The sequence below is a fragment of the Schistocerca cancellata genome, chromosome 10 (assembly GCF_023864275.1).
Source record: "Schistocerca cancellata isolate TAMUIC-IGC-003103 chromosome 10, iqSchCanc2.1, whole genome shotgun sequence".
Lineage (NCBI taxonomy): Eukaryota > Metazoa > Arthropoda > Insecta > Orthoptera > Acrididae > Schistocerca > Schistocerca cancellata.
Window position 1 is genome coordinate 187,862,627 of NC_064635.1, and position 21,583 is coordinate 187,884,209.

The 21,583-nt window shown below is 43.8% G+C and overlaps 1 protein-coding gene across 1 annotated transcript in view; it reads right to left on the reverse strand.

Annotated features, from left to right (window-relative positions):
• Window positions 1-21,583, reverse strand: part of LOC126106234 (potassium voltage-gated channel protein eag) — a 362,209-nt gene that overhangs the window by 161,084 nt on the left and 179,542 nt on the right. The window contains exon 3 of the mRNA XM_049912462.1: window positions 13,606-13,805. Within this exon, the coding sequence (XP_049768419.1) occupies window positions 13,606-13,805 (200 nt within the window). The remainder of the gene's footprint in view (window positions 1-13,605; window positions 13,806-21,583) is intronic.

The window sequence follows — 21,583 nt, forward strand, 5'->3', positions numbered from 1 at the left end:
GCGGAATACGAGACCAGGGAAGGTGAGGAAACGTCGGCCAGTGGTGCTCGGAATTGGACAGCGCCGCGCCAAGAAGTGGATACAAGTGGAAGAAGTGGATACAAGCGTCGCTCTTGCTGACCTCGGCGGCTGAGGTCGGCCCAGTTTGCAGCTGACACTTGTGCTACGCTATCAGATTGTCGTGATCCCTATCGAGTGCTTACTTGGACTGTGTATAGCAAGAACTTGACTGTTTTCATGTTGCCTCTCGCTAGCGACATTTGCTGCAGTGAAAGTTAAGTATTGTCAATTTTCTTTCTAGAAATAAATCTACTAATGTCATTTCTTTGAATTGTTGAATAGCATTCCGAGAACGCAGCATCCTTTAGGCACCCTATAAGCAACAACTGGGCAAGCTCCCACATGAGGGACTGATGATATGTCTGCATAAGCAGAAGAAACTAACGATCAAAGTCCGAAAACAATTTATTGAACTGTTCAATTAACCAAAACAAATTCTCCAAGTATAACATCATCAAAAAACAGTGATCCGTCTTCGAATCACAACAACATACAAGAATAATATAGAAAACAACTGAAATAATTTCCTACTAGTCTCCGCCAGAGACTTCTCCGATATACCAAGCCTAATCCAGAGATCAGCGAGAAGATCCAAGCCGGGCTGCCGGGGCGGCAGCTATCCGAGTCTGCTGGCGGTCGATGAACTGCCGATGTGCGACTATTTTTTTTTTCTTTTTTTTTTCTTTATTGAATTTCAAGTCCCCCCGAAGGGGGCGGGCTGGCAGCAGCTTAGTATGCCGCTCTTCAGCCTACAGACTTTGTGAGAAATATGAAGAGAATAAATAATAAAAAACAGGCGATAAAATCGGAGACTTAAAGAGTAACATGGCGAAAAGAAATCGTGGAACTTAAAACAAAGAACAGAGGGATGATGATGCTTATAAAATATATACGAAGCAGACAGGTAAAACAATAGACAGACAATTAAAAAACACGGCGACAGTCTGGATCTGTTCGCAAAAGACATAAAATTCACACCTAGCGACAGCATGGTTTCTGTTCGCAACACGAGAAAGACGAACAACACTGAATAGTCACTGGAACACTGCACGAAAAAGTTGGAAAATGTGACATACCACAGCCGAGAGCAGGTGGGAGGGAAACTGGACAGATGATGGGAAAACAAAAAAGGGGCGAAATGAGAGTAAAAGCGAAGGGGGGGGGGGGAACCGGGAAAGGAGCTGATGGAGGAGGAGGACCCATAAGAGGGGTGGGGGGCAGACGCGACAGGGAGTGGGGTAGGCAGAGGAGGGGAATACAAAAGGACTTGGGGGGGAGAAGGGAGGTAGGGAGAGGTGTAGTGGGGAGATAACAGGACGGAAGGAGGGGAAGAGGGAGCCCAGGGAAAGGACAGAGGAAAGGAGGGGGAGTGAGGATCAGAGTTGATAGGAGGGATAAATGGAGGGAGAGAGGGCATCGTCCGGGAGGGGGAGTTGATGGAAGCCACCTTGGGAAAGGAGATGTAGGGTGTAGAGATGGAGGGTAGGGGGGACACAACGGTGAAGACGTGGCAGGGGGCGGGGATGGGAGAGGAGAGGAGCAACCAGGGGGTGAGGGGGTTGATGTGCGACCGAGCGTTGGCCCTTATAGCGCTTTGGCTATCATGTGGTTTGACGTGTGAAAATAGTTCCGGGATCTGCAGCGACATCTTCCTTATGTTTATGTGGGACGGTAGTGGCCCCTGGTGGCCGCTGGTGTCTTTGCTGTGGTGTTGTTGTTGTGGCCGTTCATCAATATTGCCTGTCGGTTGTGTAGTGCTTCGGTGTGTCTGCGAAGCGGGCAACCCGCGGCTTCCACCTGTCAATTTGGTTGCTGATACTCTAGGCGCCGTGATGTCTGGTGGAGAAGGCCACAGCAACTGAGAATCCGCATTTCACTATCGACAAGTCTTTTCACCCTCAACGGGTGACTCTGTGGTCTAAAATGTCTAGTCACGGAATAAACGGTGCGATATTCGTTGACGCCACGGTGACTACCAAATGGTACGCAAAAGTTTTCGAAGATGATTTCATCCTTATTATCCAAAGTGACCCTGATTTCGACAAAATGTAGTTCGTTCAGGAGGGAGCTCAATGCCATGGAAGCAGGAGCGTGTTTGATGTCCTGGAGGAGCTTTTGGGGACCACATTTCTGTGGGGTACACAGGGGCCACTGGCATGGTCCTCGATTGGCCGCCATATTCTCCGGGTCTGAACACATGCGACTCCTTTTTACGGGGCTATATTAAAGACAACGTGTACAGCAATAACCCCAAAACCATTACTGAGCTGAAAACAGCCATTTAGGAGGTTGCCGACAGCATCGATGTTCCGAAACTTCAGTGGGTCATGCAGAATTTCGCTATTCGTCTGAACCACATCATCACCAGTCATGCCCGTCCCCGGTAGCTGAATGGTCAGCGTGACGGATTGTCAATCCTCTGGGCCCGGGTTCGATTACCGGCTGGGTCGGGGACTTGGGACTGGGTGTTGTGCTGTCCTCATCATCATCCTATCATCATCATCGACTGCAGGTCTCCGAAGTGGCGTCACATTGGAAGACCGGCACCCGGCGAACGGTCTGCCCGACGGGGGGCCCTAGCCATACGAATAAATGAATAAAACATCACCAGTGATGGCAGGCATATCGAACATGTCTTAACCTAAATCCAAATATCTGTAGTGACGTTTACGTGTTGAATCAAGGGTGTGCACGCCGTAGTTTGTAACTAATTTACTTTTTTCCCATATAAGTCAATAACTGTCATCCTGTAAGACACCACACTTCTTTTTTTTTATAAAAAAGGAAGATTGGTGCACTTTTTCTGTAGCACATTAGAAAAAGCTTTCGAAAGGAACTTCAACGATTTAACATGTATGGAACTTGTTTAAACATTAACAACATAAGATCGCAGCAAACTACGGAACTATCCACCGTCAAAAGAAGCGGTCCCACAAACTTCTGCTCTGCTGTGCCAAACGTTAGCAAACACGTTAACTCAGGTACGGTCCCTATGTTTATTGTTACAACTGATATATTAAGTGCAAGACCTCGGCCATTGTTGCATGCTACAAAGCGATTCTTGGCGGCCAAAACTGGATATCGAATTTCATCTGGACTTTCGCGGCACAGACTCAGGTCACGCAGCATTTCATACCTTCGGCAGCCGTAGGTGTCTCCTGCTAGACTTCATCTTTTAATTTTCTTCATAGATGAGAGTCTTGATGTTACAGGTATAATGACCATGCAAGTCATGTTAATTTCGCCACCGACTCAGCCAACAATTTTCACAGGTTCTTTTAATCATCACTCATCAGTGTTCTGCCAAAACACAGGTTTTCACATGGTAGTTCTCCACGCTGTCCGGTCTTCTGCCATCCTCTTCAGGTCTGCATAATTTCCCCTTCCCTTTATGTCGTCTATTTTGTATCTCCTTCTTCCTCTCAGTCTTCTCCCACACACCAAACCTCCAAAAGCATCTGCTAGCAAGCACTCCCTTCTCAATGAATGTCCCATCCAGTTATTTTTCCTTTCTGTTACAACCTTCGGCAGACATCTTCTCTTCATCAAACCTTTCCAATACTCTTTCATTACTCACTCTTTCCATCCAGCCGTCCAGCTTATTCTCTCCATTTTCCTCCACATTCACATCTCTAATGCCTCTAACCTTTTTTCATCCTCTCGTCTCAGTGTCCATGTTTCTGCCCCATATAGTGCGACACACCAGACAGAAAATTTGCCAAGCCTTTTCCTTAGACCTTTATCTAATTTGCCACATAAAGAGTCTCCTCTTTCTGTTGAATGCCTCCTTCGCTATGGCAAATCAAGTTTTCAGCTCCTGGTGACACCTCAAGTCTTCAGTTATTGTGCTTCCAAGATATTTAAAAAATGGTTCAAATGGCTCTGAGCACTATGGGACTTAACATCTATGGTCATCAGTCCCCTAGAACTTAGAACTACTTAAACCAAACTAACCTAAGGACAGCACGCAACACCCAGCCATCACGAGGCAGAGAAAATCCCTGACCCCGCCGGGAATCGAACCTGGGAACCCGGGCGTGGGAAGCGAGAACGCTACCGCACGACCACGAGATGCGGGCCAAGATATTTAAATGCACTTACTTGGCTAATGGTAGACTGTCCTATTTTAATATTGGACAGTCTGCGTCTTATACTGATGACTACACTCTTTGTTTTTGCTGTGTTTATTTGCATCCCATACTCCACACAAGCTTCATTCAGCTCTTCCGGCATGTTATTCACTGCCAACACAATTTCTGCCATTAATACTATCTCATCAGCAAATCTTTCCACCAATACATATTCCTCTTTTCCCATCTAAGCCTCTCGCAACAATCTCTTCAAGGTACGCGTTAAACAACAGTGGGGAGAGGCAACAGCCTTGTGTAACACCTACTTCCTCCTGACATTTCATTTCCAATCCTTTTCTTCATTTTCTCATGTAAATATAGATTCTGCATCAGTCGTCTCTCTTTCCATTATATCCATCAGCTTGCTCCAGTGAACTCTGTAAAAGCCTTTACTAAAACTATAAAAACAGCAACGATTTCTCTACCTTTTTCCATATATCTTTCTCCGATAGTTCTTAACAGGCAAATAGCATCTCTTGTTCCTTTTCCTCTTCTAAATCCGAACTGCTCCTCTGCAATCCCTCTATCCAGCTTGCCATATAGCCTTCTATTCAACACTCTCAGCAAGACTTTTAGCTGCACGAGAAATTAGACTGATGGTCCTATACTCTTCACATTTTTTAGTGTTTCTCTTTTTCTCTATTGGTATCATAACAGTTGCAAGAAGTCCTCAGGCCATTCCCCTTTGTCATATATCTCGTTGCAGAGCCAGACTGTTTCTTTTGTTGCCTTGTTTCCAGACTCTTCAACAGTTGTGCTGGCAAATCATCAATTCCACATGCCTTCCTATTCTTCATCTCCTTCAGCACATTTTCTACTTCTGCTTCCAAGATGGTGAATCCCTTTCCATCTTCCGGCAGATATTGCTCCTCTTCAACCTTAATTTCGCTTTGTATTTCATCCCCCTTATACAGGCATTCAGTGTATTCTTTCCATCTGTTCAAAACCTCCTGTGGTTCTTCTATTAGAGTACCATCTGCTCATTCTATTTCCATGTTATTCCTCTTTCCTTTACGTTCAAAAACTTTCTCACTAGCCAGTCTACACAACATTTCATACTTTCCCTCTTCCTCTATTTTCTCAATTTCGTCGCATTTCTGTTTCATCCATTTTCCCTTGCTTCTTCAGTTTTTCTACTTAATTCGTTATTCAGTTTCCTGTACCTCATTTTGCCGTCTTCATTTCTACATGTTTCCACTTTCTCCGCTCTTCCATCTTTTTCAACATTTTTCTGTTACCCATTCTTTCCTGGTACTTTGGGATACTTCTTTGGCTGAGTCCATGAGTCCTTCCCTCATTTTTATCCATTTGTAATTAACACTTTCATCAACACTACCTCTTTCCCTTTTTTCCATAAATCTGCTTTCCAAATCTGATGCCTTTCCTACCTCTTTGAGTCTTTGTATGTTTAGTCTTTCTTTTGCTTTACCTCTCCAGACGTTTTTCAATTCACTTGTATTTCTCCGACTACTAGGTTGTGGTATGAATTTATATCCGCTCCTGGATAAGCTTTGGCATTCTTCAAACAGTTCCTAAATATTTTTTCTATCAGGATGTAGTCCAACTGATATCTTTCCCTATGCAGACTTGATTTCTATGTGTAACGTCTCCTTTTGTGGTGTTCAAATAATTTTTCACCCATTGCATTTCTTTACAGAAACTAATTAATCGTTCACCTCTCTCATTTATTATCCGTAATCCAAATTTCCTACTGTATCTTACTCTCTTCCAGTCCCCCACGATGATAATGCAGGCATTTCTATTTTCCTTCTCGATGAGTTCCTGTATTTTCTCATAATATTCTTCCACTTCCTCATCTCTATGCTGGCCGATTGGCATATATACCTGTATTAACACCAAATCTTTTGAATTACCCTTCAGTCGTATCATCATCGGTCTTCCATCAATATATTGTACCTTCATTACCTTCTTTTAAGAAGGCCTGCATTTATTCGCGCCGAATGGGAGGGACGTACGTCATGCTGGTGCCACATATGTTGCCTTATATCCAATGAAATGTCTTCCTATGACTGCGGTAGCTTTTCGTTTAGGAACTACGGACACTTGTAGCTATTTAACGCTCTATCAATAAAAGAGTGGCCAATGATGCGGTTCCTGTAAACTCCACACACTGTATATTGTTTATCTGTTTCCTTCTGCTAGCGTAGGTTTTCAACTGACTAGTAGAGGATACTGAGAAGATATTCGCCAATGACTTGTAGGTATACTTCATCCTTAAACAAAACGTTACACAGAAACGCCGCATCATTTTCCATCTTTCGTAGACACCATTCGGAGAACTGTAATCGATTTCGAAATTCACTGATATAACGCTGTTGATGGAACGAAATTTGAAAAGAATGGAACGTGTTGGAATGCTGTGTTTGCTGGACTCTGCTCTGGCTGATCCCTCTCGTACGTGCAAGCTGCCTGATGAATGTTCGTTATGTGTTACCGCTGCCGAAGTGTTAGCTGCAATGCACTCGTCAGTTGCTCTTATTCTTCGCTGGCGTATTTCACTGTTCACACTCTTGTGTTCCTTGATTTTTGTAATGATACTTTATTTGACAAAAATAAAAAAAAAGATAAGCACTTACAACGAATCAAAATGGTTGAAATGGCTCTGAGCACTTTGGGACTTAACTTCTGAGGTCATCAGTCCCCTAGAACTTAGAACTACTTAAACCTGACTAACCAAAGGACATGACACACATCCATGCCCGAGGCAGGATTCGAACCTGAGACCGTAGCGGTCGCGCGGTTCCAGACTGTAGCGCCTAGAACCGCTCGACCACTCCGGCCGGCTACAAGGAATCCCTTGAGTACGAGGTCGCAAGTTCCATCTTCAATACGACTAATTTGAAAGTGTTGTGTTAACAGTTGACAGAAAAAATGTTAGCTGCTAATGACCCACCACGTGCAGGAGGAGGACGACAGAAAATGAGAGTCCGGGAGTGCAGAGATCAACCTTCTGTGTGATGTATGTACAGGGTTATTACAAAGGATTGAAGCGATTTCACAGCTCTACAATAACTTTATTATTTCAGATATTTTCACAATGCTCTGCACACACATACAAAAACTCAAAAAGTTTTTTTAGGCATTCACAAATGTTCGATATGTGCCCCTTTAGTGATTCGGCAGACATCGAGCCGATAACCAAGTTCCGCCCACACTCGGCGCAGCATGTCCCCATCAATGAGTTCGAAAGCATCGTTGATGCGAGCTCGCAGTTCTGGCACGTTTCTTGGTAGAGGAGGTTTAAACACTGAAACTTTCACATAACCCCACAGAAAAAAATCGCATGGGGTTAAGTCGGGAGAACGTGGAGGCCATGACGTGAATTGCTGATCGTGATCTCCACCACGACCGATCCATCGGTTTTCCAATCTCCTGTTTAAGAAATGCCGAACATCATGATGGAAGTGCGGTGGAGCACCATCCTGTTGACAGATGAAGTCGGCGCTGTCGGTCTCCAGTTGTGGCATGAGCCAATTTTCCAGCATGTCCAGATACACGTGTCCTGTAACGTTTTTTACGCAGAAGAAAAACGGGCCGTAAACTTTGAACCGTGAGATTGCACAAAACACGTTAACTTTTGGTGAATTGCGAATTTGCTGCACGAATGCGAGAGGATTCTCTACCGCCCAGATTCGCACATTGTGTCTGTTCACTTCACCATTAAGAAAAAATGTTGCTTCATCACTGAAAAGAAGTTTCGCACTCTACGCATCCTCTTCCAGGAGCTGTTGCAACCGCGCCGAAAATTCAAAGCGTTTGACTTTGTCATCGGGTGTCAGGGCTTGTAGCAATTGTAAACGGTAAGGCTTCTGCCTTAGCCTTTTCCGTAAGATTTTCCAAACCGTCGGCTGTGGTACGTTTAGCTCCCTGCTTGCTTTATTCGTCGACTTCCGCGGGCTACGCGTGAAACTTGCCCGCACGCGTTCAACCGTTTCTTCGCTCACTGCAGGCCGACCCGATGATTTTCCCTTACAGAGGCATCCAGAAGCTTTAAACTGCGCATACCATCGCCGAATGGAGTTAGCAGTTGGTGGATCTTTGTTGAACTTCGTCCTGAAGTGTCGTTGCACTGTTATGACTGACTCATGTGAGTGCATTTCAAGCACGACATACGCTTTCTCGGCTCCTGTCGCCATTTTGTCTCACTGCGCTCTCGAGCGCTCTGGCGGCAGAAACCTGAAGTGCGGCTTCAGCCGAACAAAACTTTATGAGTTTTTCTACGTATCTGTAGTGTGTCGTGACCATATGTCAATGAATGGAGCTACAGTGAATTTATGAAATCGCTTCAATCATTTGTAATAGCCCTGTATTACACTTCATGAAACGGAGGTCGTCAGCATTGAAGAAATGTTCAAAATAAACCACTAACTTGTACCATGAACACCGAAATAAAAATGGCGCGTCACAGTGATCACAAAGGTTCGCACCATCAAGATCGAAGGCGAACTCCATGCGAGTTACAAACAGTCCAGGGCGTTCAGCTGGGTTTCCACTCTTAAAATAATGCATATAGAATCACACTGGTGTAACGGGGTGATGAGGACTGACGGAATGTGGTGGCATGCAGCCGAATGCGAAACAATCAGTCCTTTAAGGCGTAGCTGCAGATAATATGTTTTACAGGCACAGAAAACACAAACATCCAATGGCTGAATTTGTGCAGTGGTTCCTGGTGGTGTGAACTACAATGTCACCACACTTTTCAGGAGGGATAGCTTGCTCCAAGGAAGTATGATGTTATACACAAACCAGGAATCAAGCAAAAGCATATTATTTGAACAAGCTATTGGTCAAAAGCAGTGCTCGTACCATAGTTGTCCAACAAGGGTGATGATCAACGTGGCTCGACACGTGTTACAATATCACTTTGACTCGTTAGGCACGTATCGTCATCGTTGTACTCCAAATGCACATTGTCCGCAGAAGCAAGCGGATACAATGCTACACATTCCCGGCGGGGTCAGGGATTTTCTCTGCCTCGTGATGACTGGGTGCTGTGTGATGTCCTTAGGTTAGTTAGGTTTAAGTAGTTCTAAGTTCTAGGGGACTGATGACCATAGATGTTAAGTCCCATAGTCCTGAAAGCCATTTGAAACATTTGTTTTGCTACACATTCCACTGATTCATCTCGCAGAAATGCTAATATTTCATCTGGCATTTCTTTTCCACTCTGAGAAATCCCTTGGGTTCCTTTCTATATCTACATCTACACCCCGCAAGCCACCAAACGGTGTGTGGCGGAGGGCACTTTACGTGCCACTGTCATTACCTCCCTTTGCTGTTCCAGTCGCAGTATGGTTCGCGGGAAGAACGACTGCCGGAAAGCCTCTGTGCGCGCTCGAATCTCTCTAATTTTACATTCGTGATCTCCTCGAGAGGTATAAGTAGGGGGAAGCAATATATTCGATATCTCATCCAGAAACTCACCCTCTCGAAACCTGGACAGAAAGCTACACCACGATGCAGAGCGCCTTTCTTGCAGAGTCTGCCACTTGAGTTTGCTAAACATCCCGTAACGCTATCACGCTTACCAAATGACCCTGTAACGAAACGCGCCGCTCTTCTTTGGATCTCCTCTATCTCCTCTGTCAATCCGACCTGGTACGGATTCCACACTGATGAGCAATACTCAAGTATAGGTCGAACGAGTGTTTTGTGAGCCACCTCCTTCGTTGATGGACTACATTTTCTAAGGACTCTCCTAATGAATCTCAACCTGGTACCCGCCTTACCAACAATTCATTTTATATCATCATTCCACTTCAAAACGTTGCGCACGCATACTCCCAGATATTTTACAGAAGTAACTGCTACCAGTGTTTGTTCCGCTATCATATAATCATACAATAAAGAATCCTTCTTTCTATGTATTCGCAATACATTACATTTGTCTATGTTAAGGGTCAGTTGCCACTTCCTGCACCAAGTGCCTATCCGCTGCAGATCTTCCTGCATTTCGCTGCAATTTTCTATTCCTGCAACTTCTCTGTATACTACAGCATCATCCGCGAAAAGCCGCATGGAACTTCCGACACTATCTACTAGGTCATTCATATACAGGGTGAGCCACCTAACGTTACCGCTGGATATATTTCGTAAACCACATCAAATACTGACGAACCGATTCCACAGACCGAACGTCAGGAGAGAGGCTAGTGTAATTGTTTAATACAAACCATACAAAAATGCACGGAAGTATGTTTTTTAACATAACCTACGTTTTTTAAAATGGAACCACGATAGTTTTGTTAGCACATCTGAACATATAAACAAATACGTTATCAGTGCCGTTTGTTGCGTTGTAAAATGTTAATTACATCCGGAGATATTGTAACCTAAAGTTGACGCTTGAGTACCACTGCTCCGCTGTTCGATCGTGTGTATCGGAGAGCACCGACATACGTAGGGATCCAAAGGGAACGGTGATGGACCTTAGGTACAGAAGAGACTGAAACAGCACATTACGTCCACAAGCTAACACCTTTTTATTGGTCTTTTTCACTGACGCACATGTACATTACCATGAGGGGTGTGGTACACGTACACACGTGGTTTCCGTTTTCAATTACGGAGTGGAATAGAGTGTGTCCCGACATGTCAGGCCAGTAGATGTTCAATGTGGTGGCCATCATTTGCTGCACACAATTGCAATCTCTGGCGTAATGAATGTCGTACACGCCGCAGTACATCTGGTGTAATGTCGCCGCAGGCTGCCACAATACGTTGTTTCATATCCTCTGGGGTTGTAGGCACATCACGGTACACGTTCTCCTTTAACGTACCCCACAGAAAGAAGTCCAGAGGTGTAAGATCAGGAGAACGGGCTGGCCAATTTATGCGTCCTCCACGTCCTATGAAACGCCCGTCGAACATCCTGTCAAGGGTCAGCCTAGTGTTAATTGCGGAATGTGCAGGTGCACCATCATGCTGATACCACATACGTCGACGCGTTTTCAGTGGGACATTTTCGAGCAACGTTGGCAGATCATTCTGTAGAAACACGATGTGTGTTGCAGTGCTCTCCGATACACCCGATCGAACAGCGGAGGAATGGTACTCAAGCGTCAACTTTAGGTTACAATATCTCCGGATGTAACTAACATTTTACAACGCAACAAACGGCACTGATAACGTATTTGTTTATATGTTCAGATGTGCTAACAAAACTAACGTGGTTCCATTTAAAAAAAACGTAGGTTGTGTTAAAAAACATACTTCCGTGCATTTTTGTATGGTTTGTATTAAACAATTACACTAGCCCCTCTCCTGACGTTCGGTCTGTGGAATCGGTTCGTCAGTATTTGATGTGGTTTACGAAATATATCCAGCGGTAACGTTAGGTTACTCACCCTGTATATTGTGAAAAGCAATGGTCCCATAACACTCCCCTGTGGCACGCCAGAGGTTACTTTAAAGTCTGTAGACGTCTCTCCATTGAGAACAACATGCTGTGTTCTGTTTGCTAAAAACTCTTCAATCCAGCCACACAGCTGGTCTGATATTCCGTAGGCTCTTACTTTGTTTATCAGGCGACAGTGCGGAACTGTATCCGACGAAATGTCAACTTCGGCAACCGTTGCTGCAGATATAATGCAATGTTTATTTTGTTTATCGTTGGAATCGATCTGCTTTATATCAACACCGCTGACACTAGCACTGTGGTCGGTTACTCGGGGACAGCAGTTCAGCTACACCCGGTAGCCTCATACTGTGCTCACCACTGGCTACCTTCAGTTCCGCCCCCTGTTGCCATTAGCACGCAATATTGCGGTTGCATGGTAGACAGTGTGTGGGGCGTCGAAAGCCGTAAGCATCATTTAGCGACCTCATACTCAAGTGGTTCCCTGTAACTGCGAAAACCAACTCTTTCGATACACGACAGGAAGATATCATTTTTAATAAACTACAACAATCAGAAAGTAATCGACTAATAGGTAACCCAAAATATATGAAGATGCCATGTATGAGAAAAATACAGAATTACTAATTTATTCAAAAATTCTGGAATAACAATAGCATTCACAACTGACAATATTTTACAACAAAAATTAGGACTACCATAAGTAAAGATAATGAAAAATTTACATCAGGAGTGTATAAGATCCAATGTAGAGGCTGTGAGAAAATATATATCGGCCAAACAAGTCGTAATTTTGCAGTAGGGTACAAAGAACATACGTCGGGTACCTCACGAACAAAATCTGTATTCGGCCATCACATAACATTCAATAATCATGCTGAGGGGACAGTAGAGCAGACTCTACAAGTTCTTCATTGTGCAAATAAAGGCTTACTTATGAATATCTTAGAAGAAATCGAGATATATGCTCATTTGAAAACCAAATCATCAATGCTGCTCAATGAACAATTAGATTTTTGCGAAAAATATTTTTACGACCTTTTTGACGAAATTTTATAATGAAGATGCACCTACTCTTTCGTATTAAAATATAAGATTAGTTATACCCATGGCAAAAGCTATGTATGAAAAATATGCTATATAACATATAAAATTTTTATTAAACTGAAATTGATTATTATAAAAACTATCAGATCGATGAGTTCTAAATATTTAATCAGCGGTCTCATCAGTTATTCAGACAAACATAATGCGGAACATACTCCGGACTGCTTCCCTAGTGTTATAAAGAATGTTACTATGAAAATTACAGTTAAAGTAAGACGATTCTGCAACATCCATCAAAGATGCAATTGTGATGTAGGCGACCCGGTATAATCGATATATACCACAACTCGAAGGACTTCTACATCTATGATTTAACTGACACTGTAATAGTATTAAGGTTGCCCATGGAGGGCACAGCTATTACACATCGTAGTTTACCATTTTATATAAAATATAAATAGGTTCTACACATACTAACTATCTGTTAATCAGACATTTCAAATGAATCAATTTTATATTATTAGTGTATTTCGTATTTTTATACTTTGACGATAGCGTCGTATTGTGAACGCTGATTGGCAGTTGTGAAGTAGTGTGACAGGAAGTAGGCAGAGCCTCTGCATATTTAAGCTCGTGCTCAGCACTCATAACCATCAGTTGACTTCGTAGCAGCTGAGGAGAGTTCCGCCTCCCATCCTCCAAGGAAGCCATGGGTATAATAGTTTTATTTTATCTTGTTAAAATTTTGTCGTCATTAGACATTTTGATTTTATTTTAAGATTGGTTTCTAGTAGTTTCTAAACTTAATTCACAGGTCTGAAGTTGGTTATATAAATATAACCGAAACCGGTCACCTATGTTGTTGAGATATAAGTGTTGTGAGCGAGACTGAACTTTAGTTAAAATACTTGTAAGAAGACACGGTCGGATGTCGATGTAACTCACTGCGTACACGCGCACAGCACGTGGCGGTCTGCGGGGACTCACCTTGTCGGTGTCCAGCCCCTTGGTCATGGCCCAGGTGGAGACGACGTAGTCCATGACGCGCTCGCTCAGCGCCTTGGGCACCTCGTGCAGCTTCATGAACTCCCGCACGTTGTTCAGCATGTCGTGGTACTTGGCCGTCGCCGACGTCATCTGCTGGATGATGGTCGTCACGTGACCGAAGATGGTGGCGTACAGCAGCGCTGTGGGTCAAAAGATCAGTGCGAAATGACGTTAATTGTTGGCGCGAGTGATTACGAGAATTCACACATACCACAAGTCAAATGTGTGTGAAATCTTATGGGACTTAACTGCTAAGCTCATCAGTGCCTAAGCTTACACACTACTTAACCTAAATTAACCTACCGACAAACACATACACCCATGCCCGAGGGAGGACTCGAACCTCTGCCGGGACCGGCCGCACAGTCCATGACTACAGCGCCTGAGACCGCTCGGCTAATCCCGCGCGGCACACTGCTTAACTCATGGTATTGATTTCTTCTACTTCTACATCCATACTCCGCAAGCCACCTGATGGTGTGTGGCAGAGGGTACCTTGAGTACCTCAATCGGTTCTCCCTTCTATTCCAGTCTCGTATTGTTCGTGGAAAGAAGGATTATCGGTATGCCTCTGTGTGGGCTCTAATCTCTCCGATTTTATCCTCATAGTCTCTTCACGAGATATACGTAGGAGGGAGCAATATACTGCTTGACTCCTCGGTGAAGGTATGTTCTCGAAACTTCAACAAAAGCCCGTACCGAGCTATTGAGCGTCTCTCCTGCAGAGTCTTCCACTGGAGTTTATCCATCATCTCTGTAACGCTTTCGCGATTACTAAATGATCCTGTAACGAAGCGCGCTGCTCTCCGTTGGATCTTCTCTATGTCTTGTATCAACCCTATCTGGTACGGATCCCACACTGCTGAGCAGTATTCAAGCAGTGGGCGAACAAGCGTACTGTAACCTACTTCCTTTGTTTTCGGATAGCATTTCCTTAGGATTCTTCCAATGAATCTCAGTCTGGCATCTGCTTCACCGACGCTCAACATTATATGATCATTCCATTTTAAATCACTCCTAATGCGTACTACCAGATAATTTATGGAATTAACTGCTTCCAGTTGCTGACCTGCTATATTGTAGCTAAATGATAAGCGATCTTTCTTTCTATGTATTCGCAGCACATTACACTTGTCTACATTGAGATTCGATTGCCATTCACCATGCGTCAATTCGCTGCAGATCCTCCTGCATTTCAGTACAATTTTCCATTGTTACAACCTCTCGATACACCACAGCATCATCCGCAAGAAGCCTCAGTGAACTTCCGATGTCATCCACAAGGTCATTTATGTATATTGTGAATAGCAACAGTCCTACGACACTCCCCTGCGGCAGATATTACGAATATTTAATTTCTTGGAAGCAGAACAGTTAATACGATACCGATGCATGTCACTTGTAATGAAACTAGGTATGATCTACATTTATTTCGATTCAGAAGGAATATCTCAAGAGAGATTTTTGATATAAGTGAAAGACGTGTATAGTTCTATTGCCTAGTGTCAAACCACAATTTATGAAAGATGTTTATATTTTATTCGTAGGATTAAGTAGGAATAATTAATATTTGTCATGTTGGAAATAATTGTGGTAGCAGGGAATGTCTGAACCAAAGTATTGTTGGCAAGAGAGACCGCACACTGGTATAATTTTAAAAAGGGTGGGAGAGACAGCGTATGGATACATTTTGAGAAAAGAGCGGGAAAGACCGCACATTGATACATATTGTAATGGTAGCAGCGATTGTCTGCACCAGAAAGCATTGTTGGCAGCAGAGACCGCACTTTAGCGTTCGTAGAAGTCAGTAGTAAGCGAGATGTGAAGCGAGTCGGTAGCAGGTCTGAAGCGAGAGGTTGAGAGAAGCGGTGTGCCTGCCAGCCACCAGCTATGATTTACAAGAGATTATAAACGGATGTACAGAGACATCAGCTAACTATTATCATAAGAGGAACTAATATTATTGAATTAATCTTTTGAGAAACTCAAGACTACTGAAGGTATGTTTGCGCAATCCTAGTTGTAAGATTATTGTAAAAAGTAAGTCCCATTTGAACGTTTGTAAAATCATTTCATTCAGAATACAATTAATTTTTTCCAGCAGTATTGCATTACTGATTATAATCCATCCCAAAAATCATCAACGTAAAACTTTGCAAACTTTTATTGTTGTCAAGAAAAAGTTTTACTATGAAATACGTAACTTCAGTCAAATTAATGAAAGAATAACGTCAGCTTTGATAAAAAATACAGCCTCTTATTATGACAGCCCACCAGCAGCTAATAGAGTATAGTAAACCAGAGTAAGTACATTCACGTCGCAGTTCGATGTAGCAGTCAGATGGCGATCCAGTAACAGTAAAAAAAGGTAAGGAAAAGTCTTGGGTTACTGCAGATAACGACTGAGGGCCACGACGACGACACATTCTATGTTTCGTCGAAATAATCAGAAACTAACTTTTAATAAGCAGCATTTAAATTTGTATGCGAAGATTGAGAATGAGAATTAATTTCAAAGGGAATATTTCATTTTTTACTATTAAGCAAGAGATATAAATCCTAAGTGAAGGTTTCATAGGTTATTGTAGAAGGGAAGGGTTCATAGGTTGTTGTAAAAGGGAAGGTTGCGTAAAAAAAGAGATACAGAGGAGACGGGAAGGTTTCGTAAGTAATACGACGTCAGCAAGCCCGGCTAGCCGCGCGGTCTAACGCGCTGCTTCCCGAGCGGTAAGGCGTAGCAGTCTCCAGCACGAATCCTCCCGGCGGATTACTGTCGAGTTCCGGTGTACCGGCCAGCCTGTGGGTGTTTTATAAGGCGGTTTTCCATCTGCCTCGACGAATGCGGGCCGGTTCCTCTTATTCCGCCTCAGTGACACTATGTCGGCGATTGCTGCGCCAACACTGTTTCCACATACCCGTACACCATAATTACTCTACCACGCAAACATTTGGGGTTACGCTCGTCTGGTATGAGACGTTCCCCGGGCGGGTCTACTGGGGGCCGAACTGCAGAATAACCCTGGCTTCGGTGTGGTGCAGCGGTGGGGTGGGTGGACTGCTGTGGCCTGTTGCTGGTTGTGAACCACTGAGGCTACGGCGGGACGAAGCCTCCTCGTCGTTGCTAGGTCTCCCGTTTAATTCACAATACACAAGGCAACAGAACGTCAGCTGTACTATGGTTGTAAGTTTTCGGAGTACTCTGACACATTTTCCACTTACATTTCGTGCTATTATTCACCCACGAAAACTACTCCTACCTTCATTTTCAATACATACATAATAATTTTGTCACTTTTTCTTGATTGGGAACCTAACATTTGCAGTAAAATTATATGACACTTATAGTCCAATAAGTTTATAATTATCATTCTTCATGGCCACATGTGATCAGTACCCTGTATTTAAAATGTAATGTTATTCGAAAATTGTATGTTTTACATGTAGTTTAGAATAGAATACGATAATGTTTGAAGTACCAAGTCATTGCTAACATGTTCATTGTAACGGGAGTGACTACAGCTCCTCGTTGTCAGTAATATGTTTTAATCAACAACGCCAATATTTTCATAAACTACTCGGGAGAAAGTTGAATTTTGTGCCTAGCTAGTCAAGCTGGGCGTGGGTTGTGTTCCAAAAATAAACAGCATAGAGAGAGAAGTGATGACACTTTCTGCAGGACCTGACCATCATTTTGCAGGACAATGCTCAAACATGTACAGTGCAGGCTGTTACTGATTTGTTTGACTGATGGGGCTGCTAAGCTCTATACCACCTACTGCACTCCCCTAAGCCCTGTCAAGTTCAACTCGATTTCTAAACCGAAGGAAAGACTTCACGGCATTCGCTTCAGAACTGCTACAAATTCGTCAGGCAACAGACCGAGCCGCTTGAACTGTCAGCACAACTGGCACTGCTAAGAGTACCCTAGAACTTCCACATCGCTGGCAACGGGTTATACACAATGCTGGTGACTACTTTGAAGGTCAGTAAAATTTTGAAATACGTATCTATACTGTACGAGCTGTAAATAAATAGTTGCCATTATTAAAGTTCCAACCCGCGTATGTGTATTACATATACTATCAGCTTACGAATATAATACTAGTGCAGCATCTGAGTATGTAATAACAATAAAGAGGCTCGGTGTCAGAGAAAGGGGGGGAACAGGAGATGGATAGACGAGTGGGAGGAAATGGAGATAAAATCGGGAGGGAGGACATGGAAAGAGGGCGGGGGCAGGAGCAGGAGGAGGTGTGGAGAGAGAGAGAGAGAGAGAGAGAGAGAGAGAGAGAGAGAGAGAGAGAGAGAGGGGGGGGGATGAGAAGATGGACACAGAAAGGGGTTAGGAGGTGATGGACAGAGAGAGGGGGAGACAGAGGGAATGGGAGGAGATGGAGAGGGAGGGAAGTAAAGATGGACAGAGAATGGGGGATGAACTATGGACAGAGGGAGGAGCAGGAAGAGGAGAAGAACAACGAGAAGGAAGAAGGTGATGGACAGACACAGGAGGGAGAAGGAGATAAGAACGTATGTCCAGTCCCGATACATGTTAAAGAAGTATACTTTTTGTATTCATTTTACCAAACTGAGCCACAACAATGTATGGTCAGAAAAGCTAGTTAATGTATTAATTTTGAATGAAAAGAAATTATATGAATCCCGAAACCATAGTAAAACACTGAAATAGGAGGGAGCACTCATCATGATCTCTCGCACGTGTATTTTGTATTTAGCAGCCGTTCCACTCTTGATTCCATACAGACAAAATGCTGTGGCCATGTACATAGTGAAAAAGATGCCATTTTGTGAAGTAGATTACATTAGAAAAAAGTTAAGGCCAATTTAAACAGAGATGTTCAAGCATTTTATTTTTGACAACAAATTATCATTTTTAAAAAATCCAATCAGAAATCCAATAATTCTCTTGCACCAAGGCATCAATAAACAGAAGCATTTATCATTTATTTTGATAAAAGGGTTAATTGTTCAAGGTGCATTTCATTTGTATACATGCACTATGCGTTTATGGTGTGATGAAAATTGGTTTGTCAGCTAACAGCAAACAAATACAGTATGATAGAAACGCAAGCCGAGCAATGGCGCTGTAGCGCTCTTACGTCCCAGTGGAGTTACCACGGTAATGGGAATAGACGACGCTGGTTCGATGCTGGTCTTCCGGTCTAGCTTAGTACGTATAAGTTAGCTAACAGTCGGCTTTAAAACTTATGTTCGCCAATGATAATTGCTGAAAAAAGGTTCTGCGACCTCTACACGTGTATTATCGTGTGTGGGCTTGATTCATTGGGAAAAGATTAAGGCGTGAAATACAAAAAATACAATAAAGAAAATAAAGGCGAGTTCGAAGCATGGTCACATCGAGGGATGGTGAGAAACGCCCCATCACAGGCGCAGGCTTAGAAGGGGAGAAAAAACTGAAAGAAAAGAAAGACCGTTTAAGAATTAACTGGGTGAGGCAGGTGGGTTTCGATCCTCTCCTTCCACACTGTCGGACTTGTCTGACACTCATGTAAAAGGATAGTTTCATTTTTTTTTTCTTTATTGTGATTTCATTCCCCAGCCCCATATGGGCAGGGGAGGGCTGTCAGAGGCACAAGCTGCCACTCTTCAGCTGAGTGACATGACGACTAAAAGAAGAATAAATGTTACATACATAGGGTGATAAAAAAGGGGAACAGAGTAACGGGAGAAAATGGAGGTAAAAATAGACTGACATGGAGACATTCATGGGGGACAGTTAAAAAAGTCACCAGAAAGTTAAAAAACACAGTTGGCGATTCTTAAAACACAGAGGAGACACTGAATGGACATGCACACGTTAAAAGTCGGCCACAGTATTAAAAACACTCCAGAACAACACACTTAAAACCCACTTGTAGCACACATGACGAAGAATAAAACTGCCTGGTGGGACCCGCCGAGTGAAAGGTCAGAGATGATGGAAAAGGACGGGTGAGCAAGGGGCAGCAGGGGAAGTGGCGGGATGAGAGTAGGGGAGTCAGCAGGTACATTAAGAGGCAGGAGACACGTGGGGCGGGAGATGAAGAGGGAAGACAGGGCAGGAGGGAGTGCAGAGACACTGAAGGGGAGCACAAGAGAGGGATGGGGAGTAGGAGGGGAGGGAGGGGGAGGAGAGGGGTCCCTGAGGAGGAGGCAGGAGGAAGATAGGGGTAGAGTTGGTAGGAAGGGTAGATGTCAGAGCGAAGCTCATCATCCGGGAGGGGTAGACGGTGGAAATTGCGTTGGGAAAGGAGATGGAGGGTGTGGAGATGGAGAGAGGGAGGGACACAACGGTAAAGGCGCGGCAACTGGTTGGGAGTGGAGAGGAAGGGAGACACCAGGGGGTGAGGGGGATCAAGGCGGCGGACAATATATAGTGTGCGGATGTGTTCAAGGAAAAGGAGAAGGTGGGGGAAGGGGATTAGGTCGTAGAGGATGCGCGTGGGAGACGGAAGACGGATGCGGAAGGCGAGGTGGAACACATGGCGTTCGAGGATTTGGAGGGCTTTATAGAACTGGGGAGGGGTGGAAATCCAAGCTACACTGGCATAACAGAGGAGTAAGTTTCATTGCGCTTTACGGTTTATATAACAATTTTATATCGTACCTTCCACTCAGTTTTACTACAGTTCTGGACCGACCTGTTCAATACGCTCCTTTCCTACGCATAATGCACTTTTAGCTTATATCGTGTGTTTTTGTATGTAATTTTTTGTTTTTTCGTCATTTTAAATGTAAACCACTAAATTCAAATTGAGAACGGCCGGGCTAGTGGCCCCGCGTTCTTCTCTCCGTCAATAGATGGCAGCACTTTTGTTGCCACTCTGGTTTACCTATTTGCCTCCTCGTTCGTATCCGCTACTCCCTGTTCTGCGCCCATAAACAGCACACCGCAACTCACTTTCTACACGCGGCGCTCAGGGACCACAGCACAGCGTTAAGTGTCCTGCTGTTATTTGTATATTTCATTACCCAGGCAGTTGTCCGTGTACTGTCTGGTGCCACTTGCACATTGACATAGGTTTCATAGCACCTAGCCCGACCGGCGGTTTCGAAATGTTTTTAAAAGTTTTTTAAAACTTTTTGGAAAAATTTGTTTTTTGTTTTTTTATGTGTGTTGCGGCGTGTGAAAATTATCTCCCGTCTTTTGATATTTCCAAGACGATACCTGAGGATGGGCTTATAACAGTCCGAAACCGGTCGTGTGAAAATAAAGTAATTTACAACTGAAGCGGTATTTTCAACCTCTGCTGTCGGAAGAAAATCGCAACACCAAAAAGTAATTAATGTAGAGTAATGAAATTCCGGGGATACATTTGTCCACATAACATTTTCAAGTGGTTAATATTGCAAAATCACAGGATAATGTAAGCGTGAGATAAGATATTGAAAATGTCAAATACTGGTATGTTAATAACCGGTGTAATCACCGGAATGTTGAATGGAAGCATGCAGACGTGCTTGATTGTGTTATAAAAGTGACGGATGTCAGTTTGTCGGGCGGAGATCCATGCTTCTTGCACTAGGTCAGTCAGTACATGGACAGTTAATGCTGTTTGTGGATGACGTTGTCGTCCGATGATGTCGAATATGTACTCGACTGTAGGCAGACCTGGTGATCGAACAGGCCAAGAGAACATGTCGACACACTGTACAGCATGTTGAGTTACAACAGCGGTATGTGGTCGAGCGTTATCCTGTCGGAAAACACTCTCTGGAATGGTGTTCATGAACGACAGCACAGCAGGTCGAATCAACAGACTGACGTACAAATTTGCAGTCAGAGTGTTTGTGATAACCACGAATGTGCTTCTGCTGTCATACGAAACCTCACTGCTGACCATAACTCCAGATGTAGATCCAGTATGTCTCGACTGGTTGCAGGCTCTGAGCTGGTCTC